The following is a 12,787-nucleotide window of genomic DNA, read 5'->3' on the forward strand; positions in this document are numbered from 1 at the left end:
TAAGCTGTATATTGCCCTAACACGTAAATCGAACTATTTTTAATACTGTGATACAGTTGCTGGCTTGTTGAAATGTTACCACAGGAGGGGCAACAATGTTAGAGAGGTTAAGTGTGTTGTTTGTAGGCCTACTTGAGGAAAACACGACGCGTTGTCTGTCCCCGATAGGTAGAAGGGCCTGCATGGCGATGAAGGGCACCGTCGCCAAACAGCTTCTTCGTCCGGAGCTCCTAGCAATCCCATCACATGTGGGCAACAGAGACCTTCCGTACGGGTGAGTGACAGAAATAACACTTACCACCTTGGAAAAATAGCCTAGGCCCGCAGGATCTCACAGGGAGCCGGGCCAAGCATCGTAGGTATCTGGGTGATGTCATGGGCTGGAGAATGTGGCAGTAACTCGATGCCAAACGCCTGGGATTGTCTCTCTGTTAGCAGGCTTTTCAAGTCCAAAACTGTCGGTTCTACTTTCCCGGAGGCCCAATGGTTCCCTTCATATGTTCATATTTGATATGACCCCTGTTGTCAGGCCCCGCAAACTGTTCTTGTTGTTGTTGATTATTCTAGTCTACTCCTGGGATGGAATAATATGTCTGAATGATTTCTAACCTTGCCACAGAAAGAGTGCTTTTAGTGAGATCTCAATTGAGGGGTCACGTTGTGAATGTTCTCGTGGGAGTGAAAAGAAACGCGTATCAATCGTTTCTTGGAAAGTATTTACACGGTTGACATGAACATTTGTGGAATTTCAACTATCCAGTTGAAGTAGGTATATAGCGGTGTAGAATATGGGATTGGGAATTCTCAGAATATGCAAACCTTTCCTCCTCCCTACTTGCTAAACCTAAAAACAGAAACTCTATAAACGCACGGGATCGTTAACAAGGCATGTGATTGTTTTCAATACATACTTTCACCTTTCCTATCATGTTAAGTATAGCAAACAGTAGGCCTAAATTAAGATGCATAAGGAACGCTGTGTTCACGCCTATTATGGTTGTGGTGGACCAACAGCAGCAGGGAACTACTGCTCCCTGCTGGCCACATGAACGAACTGCAGTTTCTGAATCTATTTCGGACAAGCCCGCCACGGCCTTGCGGATCCTCCCCGCGCCGAAAAAAAGAGTCTGAAGTCCAATCACGTCGCCGTTTTAGCAATTGTTCAACCCCCGTCAGTGGTTGGACGAAGGTGTTCGATTCCTTCTTGTCATTGGCCGAAAAACAGGGAGGTCCGTTTGTGAGGTCTGCATTCTTCCGGCTTAGCTGTGTGTTGTTGAAAAGAAAAGACGAATGGAAAAATTGTAACTCTGCAAATACGGTAGTCTATTTTGACAAACTTTTGGTTTGAATGTATAATCAATTTCTCGCCCTTAGCAAATTGGTGGCCAGGGTTCAAATAGTGTTGTGCTGTGTTTTAGAAAAATTGCAAGGCATTTTGTTAGCTAGTAGCCTAGATACCTAGGCTATAACTGTTTATCTCACCAGCTAGCTTAGCTATCTGGTAGCTAACACATTAGCTAGATATCTAGAAATCTCCGTTACTGGTCACAGCGTGTACAGCTCGCTGTCTATATTCTGATAATAGCGTCAAAACGCTCAAAAGGGTTTCTACCTAGTTACATAGCAAGTTCATTTGACTCGAATAAAATTAATTGGCTAGGTGGCTCGCTCTTTTTAATGGTAGCAGCTTTTCAGCTAGTCAATGTGTACTGTTAGCAATTTAGCTACCAACACCCACACATCGATATTTAACACAAGGTTATCACATAATGTAATGTTACATGTGAGGTACATTCGGACCGGTCCCAAATGCAAACAGGCGAATTGGAATGATAATTTCGCTGAAACGTTTAAGTTGCACGTCTTGGTTGCATTGAATCCAATCAGTGTACTCGTTCATTCGATACTTGTATAATAGCCGGGCATCTTGCTAGTCGGCTAATCCGCACTCTCTCCTCTTTTACGTTTAGGTTGTGGAATAACGGAAGATGAGTTCTCAGCAGTTCCCGAGACACGGAATGCCCGCTTCTGGAGGAGGGCCTCCCCAGATCCCGGGCGGAAACTTGGTGCCTTTAAACCCGTCACCAAACCAGCCAGGTGCTGAATAACCCGCCTGCTGTCAAGCTACTCAGCAATAACAACATTAGCTTCTTAGCTAGCTTGTCAGAACCGTGTCCGTGCGTCTGTAGTCCAACGGGTTTTTCTGGTTCTCAGCAGGAGGAGATGCGGAGGGCAGCCGTGATGCTGATCATGGGCCGCAAGATCGGCCGCCCAGCGGCGGCGGCGGAGGAGCAGCGCTCTCGTTCAGGGAGGACAAGCAGGAGACGGTGATGGTGCGGCCCTACCCGCAGGTCCAAGCCCACGGCCCCCCCCAAGGTCTTCCCCAGCAGCTCCCCATTCAGCCCGGCCCTCCAGTCACAGTGTCAGCAGGTCCCATCCACCTGCCCCAGGTGACAGGTCAGCCCACTGCCCTCACAGAGGGCCAGATGAAGGTAAACAGAGCCTCTCTTCTGCAGCACATGTATGTAACCAATGTGAAGGGGGGAGAAAATAAAGTGAATTTTTTGGGGGGTTCAAGGCTGTCCTGAAGTCACCGATCCCCAGTCGTCTCATTGCCCCGGCGCCGGCTTTGAACCAGGGCCACCTCCCCGTCCCCTCCAAGGTGCCCGGACACATCACGGTCACTCTGGAGAGCAGCATCGCTCCGACTCCTTCCATCCCCGTGGCAACCATCAGTAGCCAGCAGGTGACTGCCCTGCTCATTGGCTCTGTACGTGAAGAGTTCCAGAGTTCTATTGGTCGCTAACGATCTAGGCTTTTTTTTTGTGTTCCAGGGTCACTCCAGTAACCTGCACCATCTGATGCCTGCTAACATCCAGATTATCAGGAGTAGCGCCCCGGCCCTGCAGATTGGGGCCACCGCCGGCCCTTCACAGACATTCACCTCCCATCTACCCAGAGGTATGACAGCATTAGGAGGAAGGGTGTCAGTAAAGTCTGGCTTGATTTTTAACCATCACTGCCTTTTATGCAGTCTTTTCTGTTGACTGATCAGTAAAGTTGTGTGTGTGTGTGTGTGTCCAGGGGCGGCTGCTGCAGCCGTCATGTCCAGCTCTAAAGGTGCCACGGTTCTGCGTCCAGCATCTGGAGCCGGGGCGGGGCCGGGCCAGCCCACCGTTCAGCACATCCTCCACCAGCCCACCCAGGTGCCTCAGCTCTGCTCCTGGTCATGCAGGGAGGGGTGGAGTGCAGGGGGAGGGGTGGAGCGCAGGGGGAGGGGTGGAGCTCAGGGGGAGGGGTGGAGCGCAGGGGGAGGGGTGGAGCTCAGGGGGAGGGGTGGAGCGCAGGGGGAGGGGTGGAGCTCAGGGGGAGGGGTGGAGCGCAGGGGGAGGGGTGGAGCGCAGGGGGAGGGGTGGAGCGCAGGGGGAGGGGTGGAGCGCAGGGGGAGGGGTGGAGCGCAGGGGGAGGGGTGGAGCTCAGTAGTTACAGCATATCTGCAGATCTAGAGGTCCCAGGTTCAAACCCCCCCCCACCTATAAACATATTTTGTCTTCTTATTCAGGGAATGTCTACTTGACAGTTTCTATAATTTGACTCTACATGTGACCCATGGCTCCTAACCCTCTCCTCCCCTGCTGTGCCCCCCAGACCCGTCCCCCTGTCACCACCTCCTCAGCGGTGCTGCCCACCGTGGTGACCCCCATCTCTGTCAGCAGGACACAGGGCCCCATCAGCAGTCCTGCCGTCACACACTCCACTGAGATGGTGCACGCGTGAGTACAGGGGCCCGGACTGGGAGGGGGGCCCGGACTGGGAGGGGGGCCCGGACTGGGAGGGGGGCCTCCAGGGTGGGAGCGGGGGCTTCAGGGTGGGAGGGGGGCCTCCAGGGTGGGAGGGGGGGCTCCAGGGTGGGAGGGGGGGCTCCAGGGTGGGAGGGGGGGCTTTAGGGTGGGAGGGGGGGCTTTAGGGTGGGAGGGGGGGCTTTAGGGTGGGAGGGGGGGCTTCAGGGTGGGAGGGGGGGCTTTAGGGTGGATATCAGGGTTATCTTGGAGGGGGGACTCATATGGGGGTGATTTTGGCTCAGAATGAGAAAGGTGGGGCCTGACCTTTGTTTACAAAGCCTGACTGAAGGACACTGTGTTAGTGGATCGTCCAGCAGCATCAACACTTCTGACTCAGACGTCCTGTCTGGTCTGAGAGGGGCACCAGCTGCTGTTCCTCCATGTCTGATCTGAGGCCGTGAGGGTGAGGCTGCCAGCTGGTCATGTGTCCTATGCTGTGTGTTGCAGCCGTCCAGGGCTGACCATCCACCCTCCCCCGGCCACCATCAGCATCCAGCGGCCCCAGGCCAGCAGGGACACGGCCACACGCATCACCCTGCCCTCCCACCCCCCCATCGTGGCCCAAAAGCCCCAACCACCCCACGCCATGACCCAGGTTAGACGCCCTCCACACATTTCTGAAATGTTTGACGTCACAGGCGTCCGTGTGTGTGGATGCTGACCCTCCTCCTTCCGTTCTGCTTCCATCATCAGAAGTCCATCTTCAGTTCTGTGACGCCCGTCGCTGCAGCCACTGTGGCTCCCATCGTCGCCACAAACACCGTCCCCGCCACAACCACCACAGGTGAGGCAGGGCAGAGGCCTGGAGGCAGGGCAGAGGCCTGGAGGCAGGGCAGAGGCCTGGAGGCAGGGCAGAGGCCTGGAGGCAGGGCAGAGGCCTGGAGGCAGGGCAGAGGCCTGGAGGCAGGGCAGAGGCCTGGAGGCAGGGCAGAGGAGTACAGCCAGCCTCCTCCCTCTAACTAACCCCCGTGTCGTCTCTCTCAGGATCTGTGCCACACACCCAAATGAACAGTAGCACCATCGTCACCATGACGATGCCCTCTCACTCCTCCCACGCCACCGCAGTGACCACGTCTGCCATCCCCGTTGGTAAGCACGTCCAGGACACACACACACAAACGCAACAGGACACATTTTGGACAGCAGTATTAGCATGTAGCTGACGTCCTGTGTGTTTGCACCCACAGCCAAGGTGGTGCCCCAGCCCATAGCCCACACCTCCCCTCGCATCCAGCCGGACTACCCTGGGGAGCGAACCAACCTCATCTCTATCTCTGGACATCACTCCTCCCCCAACCCCGTTACCATGGAGGCCAGGAGCGACAACAGGTACGTCCCTAGTTAACCCGAGCCTCTGATGTGGCCACCTCACTTAATGTCAGATGGACCATTTTCAAGCCTCATGTTTTTGGGAAGATATCAGGGCTTGATCTATTCTGAGGACACTGTCATACTGTGTTGATGACATGAGATGTTGAGGGTGCGTTTGATCCGAGAGATGGTGCTTCCCTCCTCCAGGCCGTCGGTTCCAGTCCAGTTCCAGTACTTCCTGCCAACCTACTCCCCGTCCCCGTACCCTCTGACCCACACCTACACCCCCATCACCAGCTCTGTGTCCACCATCCGCCAATACCCAGGTACACACACACGGTACCCAGATACACACACACACACACACCCAGTACCCAGGTACACACACACGATACCCAGATGCGCACACACACCCAGTACCAAGATACACACACACACACAGAGTTTGTGTTTGCTCCTGTCTAATAACCCCCCATCCCCCTCCCCCAGTGACCCCCCAGGCTCCCAGCTCTGCCCTCCCCACCCCCGGGGGTGTTGGCATGGCGACCACAGTCCACCTCAACCCCATGCAGCTGATGGGTCTGCAGTCTGCCCAGATCAGCACCCAGGGAATCCAGCCTGCACCAATGGCAGCGCAGGGAATCCAGCCTGCACCAATGGCAGCCCAGGGCATTCAGCCTGCATCAATCGGAGTGCAGGGCCTGCACACCTCTGCACCTATCAGCACGCAGGGGATTCAGCAGGCACCAATCACAGCACAGCAGCAGCAGCCTCAGTCTGATGCCAAACCTCCAGGTAATCATTCAGAAAAATATATATACATGTAGAGCCGTGGCCAAAAGTATTGGGAGCCACATACATTTTGTGTTTGCAAAGCTTGCTGGGCCTTGGCATAAAATGACTGCTAACATAATTTCAGTAAGTCCTATCATCAGCACAGGGCAAAGTGTGAACTAGTTCTAGCCAGGTGAAATCACTCTATCATTCTGATTGCATTTTAAGAGCAGATTGACTGCTGTAAAAGAGGGGACTATTTGCATATATTGAAAATGTTAGCTCCAAAAAAGCTTAAAAAAATATGAAATGTGCCTTATTGTGATTCAAGTATTCTATAGAAACATGTGAAAACATTTTCCTCAAATACTGAACCAGCAAACTTTGCAAAACACAACATTTGTCATTGCCAAAACTTATGGCCACGACTGTATTATTGGTTTAACAGCTACCCCGTCATTGGGTATATCTCAGTGGTTGAGCATTGATCAAGAGGTCACAGGTTCGAATCCCCCCAGACATTACTGTACTACTTTGGATAAAAGCTAATAAACGCTGTGTGTCCTCTCTCCTGCAGGCGTGGTGCTGGCAGACGGCTCCACCTTCGTGGCGGGCACCATCGGCAACGCGTTCAGCGGCTCGCAGGCCGTGGCAACCATGGTGCAGACACACCCCCAGGCCGGGGTGGGTGGGGCCCCCACACTAGTCTCCTCCCCTCGGCCTAGCATCCTCCGCAAGAAACCAGCCAATGAGAGGTGAGGTCATGAGAGCATTGTGGAGATCTCCTGGGTGAAATGGGACATTCTATATGTTCTGATGTTGTGTGGTTCCTGGTTTGGATGTTGTGTGGTTCCTGGTTCTGATGTTGTGTGGTTCCTGGTTTGGATGTTGTGTGGTTCTGATGCTGGTTCTGCTGCTGGTTGTGTTGCAGCTGTGTGCGTAAGAGCCTGATAGCAGTGCAGCCGGGCGAGGTCGGCGGGGGCAGGGTGGAGGCTGGCCTCAGAGGGGCCGGGTCCCCTCGGCCTTCAGGGTGAGGCTCCAGCACTGACCACTTTACTGTCCTGGGGCTCCAGCACTGACCACTTTACTGTCCTGGGGCTCCAGCACTGACCACTTTACTGTCCTGGGGCTCCAGCACTGACCACTTTACTGTCCTGGGGATATTTTTTTTACGATTTTAGACAACTATTATAACACGTTAACAAATCACAAAGTGAAACAAGATTATACAGTTTGGAGGGAACCTTTTACAGAGATCATAGTAAACTGTCCTGTCTAACCCCCTCACCCTTCCTCTTCCCTCAGCGTCAAACCCAAAGCGGAGGTCCACATGACCATGGCCCCTCCCATCATGGCGACGGTGGAGGCCCTGCCCTCCCAGGGGGTGGAGCAGCAAGTTGCCTCCTCCCCCGCCCAGCACCTGTCCCAGGCCATCCCCACTCTGCTGGCCCCCCAGGGCCCCGCTCCGCCCTCCCAGCCCAGCTCCGTGCTCTCTGCCCTGCCCGCCTCCCTGGCCGTCACCCCCCCCGCCCCCGCCTCCATGGCCAACACGGTGGCCTCCCCCACCCAGCCCGCGGCCAGCAGCACGGCCGCCTGCGCCTCCAGCGCCGTCCTGGCGGACATCAAGATCAAGCAGGAGATGGAGCCCATGGACACGGCTCAACCAGGTACGGACTACACCTCCCAGAATCCCTTGGTCATATATCATAGCCGTTGTAGATGTACAGATGCGAAACAGAAGCCACGATTGTAGTTTGTTAGCGAAACGGAAGTCATGATTGTAGTTTTTTTTCCCCTCTCCCTCTCCCCAGTGTCCAGCGGGTCCTTGTTGTCGCCCCCCGGCCTGGGCGGCCCGCCCTCCTCCCTGGGCGGCCCTCTCTCGGGGGAGCCGGTCCCCGGGGCGTCGCCCAGGAAGAAGCCCCGCAAGCAGCAGCACGTTATCTCCACGGAGGAGACGGAGATGGTGGAGGCCACCAGCACGGACGAGGACCGCGCCTCGGGGAGAGTGCTGGGCCGGCCGGACCGCAGGGAGTCTCCCCCCAGGGAGTATGTGGGTACGTGTCTCGCGGAGGTAGCAGAGGTCAGCGGGCGTGTTGAAGTGACCGTGTTGAAGTGGCCGTGTTGCTGACATGGCGTTATGTTGTCTGTGCCCCTCCCAGATGAGGAGGGGGTGCGTTACGTGCCGGTACGCCCGCGCCCCCCCATCACCCTGCTCCGCCACTACCGCAATCCCTGGAAGGCAGCCTATCACCACTTCCAGAGATACAGCGACATCCGGGTCAAAGGTCAGCGCATCTGCACCTGTCTTAAAGTTGGATCATTTTATTCATTCTGCAGATCCTTTTATCTAATGTGACTACCATCATCTTTTAATGCTTCTGCTGTCCTCTCCCTCAGCACAGTGAACTTGAGGGAGGGGGCGGAGGGGAGAGGGTGGAGGGGAGAGGGCGGAGGGTGGAGAGCGAGCTGTGTCCTGATGCTGATGCTGATGATGATGCTGATGCTGATGATGATGCTGATGATGATGATGATGTGCTGTTTCAGAGGAGAAGAAGGGCTCCCTGCAGGACATGGCTAACCAGAGGGGTGTGGTGTGTCGGGCGCAGGGCTGGAAGATCCACCTGTGTGCCGCTCAGCTCAGACAGCTGGTGAGTTCTGGGAGGGATCGGGGAGGGATTTGTGGGGGCATGTTTCACAGGTTAGGGTCAGAGGTGCAGCCTAGTATTCCCAGGTGAAAGACTTGGTTCGACCTGTAGTGTCTCTGAGCTGTGACCCCTGCCCCCTGTGACCCCCCAGTCCAGTCTGGAGCATGACGTGTACACCAGACTGACCACCCTGCAGGAGGGCCTCATCCCAAAGAAGAGGGCCGGGGCGGACGACGACCTGCACCGCATCAATGAGCTCATACAGGTGACTCCTTCCTGTTCATTAGATCATTTCCTGTATCACTTCCTGTATCACTTCCTGTATCACTTCCTGCATTACTTCTCCTGTATCACTTCCTCTAAATGTCCTGCCGGCCTCACCATCATCTGTACACTGTAAGATGTGCTTCTGAAGTGGTTGTGTGTGTGTGTGTGTGTGTGGCCAGGGTAACATGCAGCGCTGCAAGCTGGTGATGGATCAGGTGACGGAGGCCAGAGACACCATGATGAAGGTGCTAGACCACAAGGAGAAGGTTCTGAAGCTGCTGAATAAGACAACGGCCGTCAAGAAGTCCTCCAAGCTGAAGCGCAAGGAGCGGGCATAGACAAGGATGTCTGCGAGGCCCTCCTCACCCCCCCCCCCCCCCACCCCACCTTGGGAGGAAGGAGAGAGCTGCTCTGAACTTGGTGCTAAGATTTGCTGCGCACAATCGCCTTCTGCATGTCCCTGGCTGAGGCTGGGAGGAGGGGAGGCAGGGGCTCGCTGGCCGGCGTCTCCCCAGGAAGGGAGGGCCTCGCTGGGGATACGGCGATCAGCAGAGAGCCTCCGCTGAGTCCAGACTGGCTGATTGGCTGATGAACCCCGACAGTTTTGTTTATTTTGTAGTTTTTTGGGGGGTGGGGTATGTTCCATAAAGACACTTGTTTTGTAGTTTTGAAAATAAGTTTGTTAATGTTGCCTTTTTTTTCTTTCTTTCTGTGGAGGGATGGGGGATGGGGAGGGGTGGGTTAGTGGCAGTGGGCTGTGTGTCTCTGGTCAAGCTTCTGTGAGAGGGATGGGGGATGGGGAGGGGTGGGTTAGTGGCAGTGGGCTGTGTGTCTCTGGTCAAGCTTCTGTGAGAGGGATGGGGGATGGGGAGGGGTGGGTTAGTGGCAGTGGGCTGTGTGTCTCTGGTCAAGCTTCTGTGAGAGGGATGTTTGTGTGTCAGTGAAAAGACCCAGGCAGGCTTTGGTAGGGGTGTAGGACATCTCCATGGCTACCGTTCAACATGTAAAGGTTTGGCTGCTCTGTTGCCTCGGTGACACAACGACCCGACCATCCTAGACACAAGATCTGAGGTGAGGCTGACCCTCACACTCACCGCACACACACACGCCACACACACACACACAAACGGACACACACATGCCACACACTCATACACATGTCAAACACGCAACCTCTGCTTATTTACCTGGTATTTATTTTAAACCTTGTTATTCTTTTCAATTGACATGCCCATCGTAGACAAAATGATGCACCAGTAAGCAGTGCACGGCCAGTGTTCCTGTCAGGGAAGGCTGGGGTGACGGCCTCTCTCAGCCTGCTGGGGGGACGGCCTCTCTGTCTGCTGGGGGGACAGCCTCTCTCAGCCTGCTGGGGGGACGGCCTCTCTGTCTGCTGGGGGGACAGCCTCTCTGTCTGCTGGGGGGACAGCCTCTCTGTCTGCTGGGGGGACGGCCTCTCAGCCTGCTGGGGGGACAGCCTCTCTGTCTGCTGGGGGGACAGCCTCTCTGTCTGCTGTGGGGACAGCCTCTCTGTCTGCTGGGGGGACAGCCTCTCTGTCTGCTGGGGGGACAGCCTCTCTGTCTGCTGGGGGGACAGCCTCTGTCTGCTGGGGGGACAGCCTCTCTCAGCCTGCTGGGGGGACAGCCTCTCTGTCTGCTGGGGGGACAGCCTCTCTGTCTGCTGGGGGGACAGCCTCTCTCAGCCTGCTGGGGGGACAGCCTCTCTGTCTGCTGGGGGGACAGCCTCTCTGTCTGCTGGGGGGACAGCCTCTCTGTCTGCTGGGGGGACAGCCTCTCTGTCTGCTGGGGGGACAGCCTCTCTGTCTGCTGGGGGGACAGCCTCTCAGCCTGCTGGGGGGACAGCCTCTCTGTCTGCTGGGGGGACAGCCTCTCTGTCTGCTGGGGGGACAGCCTCTCAGCCTGCTGGGGGGACAGCCTCTCTGTCTGCTGGGGGGACAGCCTCTCAGCCTGCTGGGGGGACAGCCTCTCTGTCTGCTGGGGGGACAGCCTCTCAGCCTGCTGGGGGGACAGCCTCTCTGTCTGCTGGGGGGACAGCCTCTCAGCCTGCTGGGGGGACAGCCTCTCTGTCTGCTGGGAGAGGTCTCGACAGCCTCCGCAGGACTCTGAAAGGGCCTGAGGAGAAGTGATCATCTGGAGGGTCTGTTAGTGTTGTGTCTGGACAGTGACAGGGTGTGTGGGCAGTCAGTCACGGTGTGTGGATGTGTGCAGAATGGTGAGCAGGGGTTCACTTGCAACATAAAGAAAACCTGCTTTGAATTGTCCAGCCTTTGTAAATGGGTATCATGGAGTGATTGATCACAAAACATATTTGATTTGGTTTGAAGAAGGCTGACGGTATGGGAGCGAGTGTAATTAGAACGCAAGACTGTGTTTCAACGTAAAAGGCTGTACATGTGTGTTTCTTGTTTTTGTTGTTGCCATAGGCAACAGTACAGGCCTTTTAAAGTTTTGTACTTTGTGTGTGATGTGGCACTTCATCTCCAGGACTGTAAAGAGAAGATGTTACACAAGATGAATGTGCTGGGAGACATCTAGCTGTTGTGCATTGTTTGTCTGTGTATATTCAATAAAGCCAATACATGACTACAACACCTTGAAAATACCTTGCGGTCAATGTAATTACTGAAATGATTCTCTTCCCTGTGTGCGAGCGGTGGAGACGCTATAGCACTGTCCTGCATCAGTGACTGCTCTGGCCAGGAAGACTCATCTGAAGGTGAGCACAGGTGAGAGATGGATGTTACCTCAGCGCCAGGGAAACCTGGAGGTAAACAAACATCTGATAACACCAGAACAGGACCACACCCTGACTCCCAGGACCACAGCCCTGACTCCCAGGACCACAGCTCTGCACCCTGACTCCCAGGACCACAGCTCTGCACCCTGACTCCCAGGACCACAGCTCTGCACCCTGACTCCGAGGACCACAGCTCTGCACCCTGACTCCCAGGACCACAGCTCTGCACCCTGACTCCGAGGACCACAGCTCTGCACCCTGACTCCCAGGACCACAGCTCTGCACCCTGACTCCCAGGACCACAGCTCTGCACCCTGACTCCGAGGACCACAGCTCTGCACCCTGACTCTCCCAGGACCAGCAGGCTCCACCCTGACTCCCAGGACCACAGCTCTGCACCCTGACTCCCAGGACCACAGCTCTGCACCCTGACTCCCAGGACCACAGCTCTGCACCCTGACTCCCAGGACCACAGCTCTGCACCCTGACTCCCAGGACCACAGCTCTGCACCCTGACTCCCAGGACCACAGCTCTGCACCCTGACTCCCAGGACCACAGCTCTGCACCCTGACTCCCAGGACCAGCAGGTTCCACCCTGACTCTCCCAGGACCACAGCTCTGCACCCTGACTCCCAGGACCACAGCTCTGCACCCTGACTCCCAGGACCAGCAGGCTCCACCCTGACTCCTGCTGGACTCTGGAGCTGGGTGGTGGCTGTTATCACTGTAGTGTTTCTGTAAACGTCTATCTGCTACCTGAGTTAGCATGGTCTCATGGTACAACCAGGACATTCTTATCCTCTTCTAGCCTCAGATATTTACAGCATAATTGCCCTTCCTGTCAGTGTGTCAATCGTGAGTTTATACCTCCCAGTGATATCAGAGTCCAAAGTTTAGGCCGATAGTTTACTAAAACATTGTTCACGTAACGGAAATTTTAAAAATTGGGGGGAAAGGAATGGTCAAATAAAATAAATTAGAAACTAGATTTTTTCTATTTCGATGTTATGTTTTGTTCAACAGGTCGACCCAACCCTCCCAGCCTGCTCGGTCCCTGCCCCTCCTCCCCTCCTCCACCTGGGCGTAACCCCTGAAGGGTACATCTGGGTGATTCTGCTCTCGACAGAACGAGAGCAAAGTCAAACAGCCATAAACGTGTGCCGTGTTGGACTGGCCATCTGCTTCCTCG

General features: G+C 55.4%; 1 protein-coding gene across 3 annotated transcripts; it reads left to right on the plus strand.

The window, feature by feature from the left end:
* Nucleotides 1-154: 154 nt before the first annotated feature.
* sap130a (Sin3A-associated protein a) lies at nucleotides 155-9,606 on the plus strand. 3 transcript variants are annotated; one of them, XM_062450723.1, is made up of 21 exons: nucleotides 155-274; nucleotides 1,971-2,097; nucleotides 2,215-2,492; nucleotides 2,579-2,746; nucleotides 2,835-2,961; nucleotides 3,085-3,206; nucleotides 3,649-3,773; nucleotides 4,290-4,437; nucleotides 4,536-4,626; nucleotides 4,827-4,931; nucleotides 5,030-5,171; nucleotides 5,361-5,479; nucleotides 5,643-5,948; nucleotides 6,505-6,682; nucleotides 6,859-6,957; nucleotides 7,233-7,594; nucleotides 7,739-7,981; nucleotides 8,087-8,212; nucleotides 8,472-8,575; nucleotides 8,724-8,837; nucleotides 9,019-9,606. In XM_062450723.1, exons 2-21 carry the CDS (start codon nucleotides 1,989-1,991, stop codon nucleotides 9,175-9,177), a joined length of 3,225 nt encoding a protein of 1,074 aa, XP_062306707.1. In that variant the 5' UTR covers nucleotides 155-274; nucleotides 1,971-1,988; the 3' UTR covers nucleotides 9,178-9,606. The 3 variants fall into 3 exon arrangements, with proteins under 3 accessions (XP_062306707.1, XP_062306708.1, XP_062306706.1); XM_062450724.1 differs by lacking the exon at nucleotides 155-274 and adding an exon at nucleotides 1,147-1,318 and having other exon boundaries at nucleotides 2,218-2,492; nucleotides 9,019-9,605; XM_062450722.1 differs by lacking the exon at nucleotides 155-274 and adding an exon at nucleotides 1,149-1,318 and having other exon boundaries at nucleotides 9,019-9,604.
* The last annotated feature ends 3,181 nt before the right edge of the window (nucleotides 9,607-12,787 follow it).

The sequence above is a fragment of the Osmerus eperlanus genome, chromosome 24 (genome assembly GCF_963692335.1).
Source record: "Osmerus eperlanus chromosome 24, fOsmEpe2.1, whole genome shotgun sequence".
Classification (NCBI taxonomy): domain Eukaryota; kingdom Metazoa; phylum Chordata; class Actinopteri; order Osmeriformes; family Osmeridae; genus Osmerus; species Osmerus eperlanus.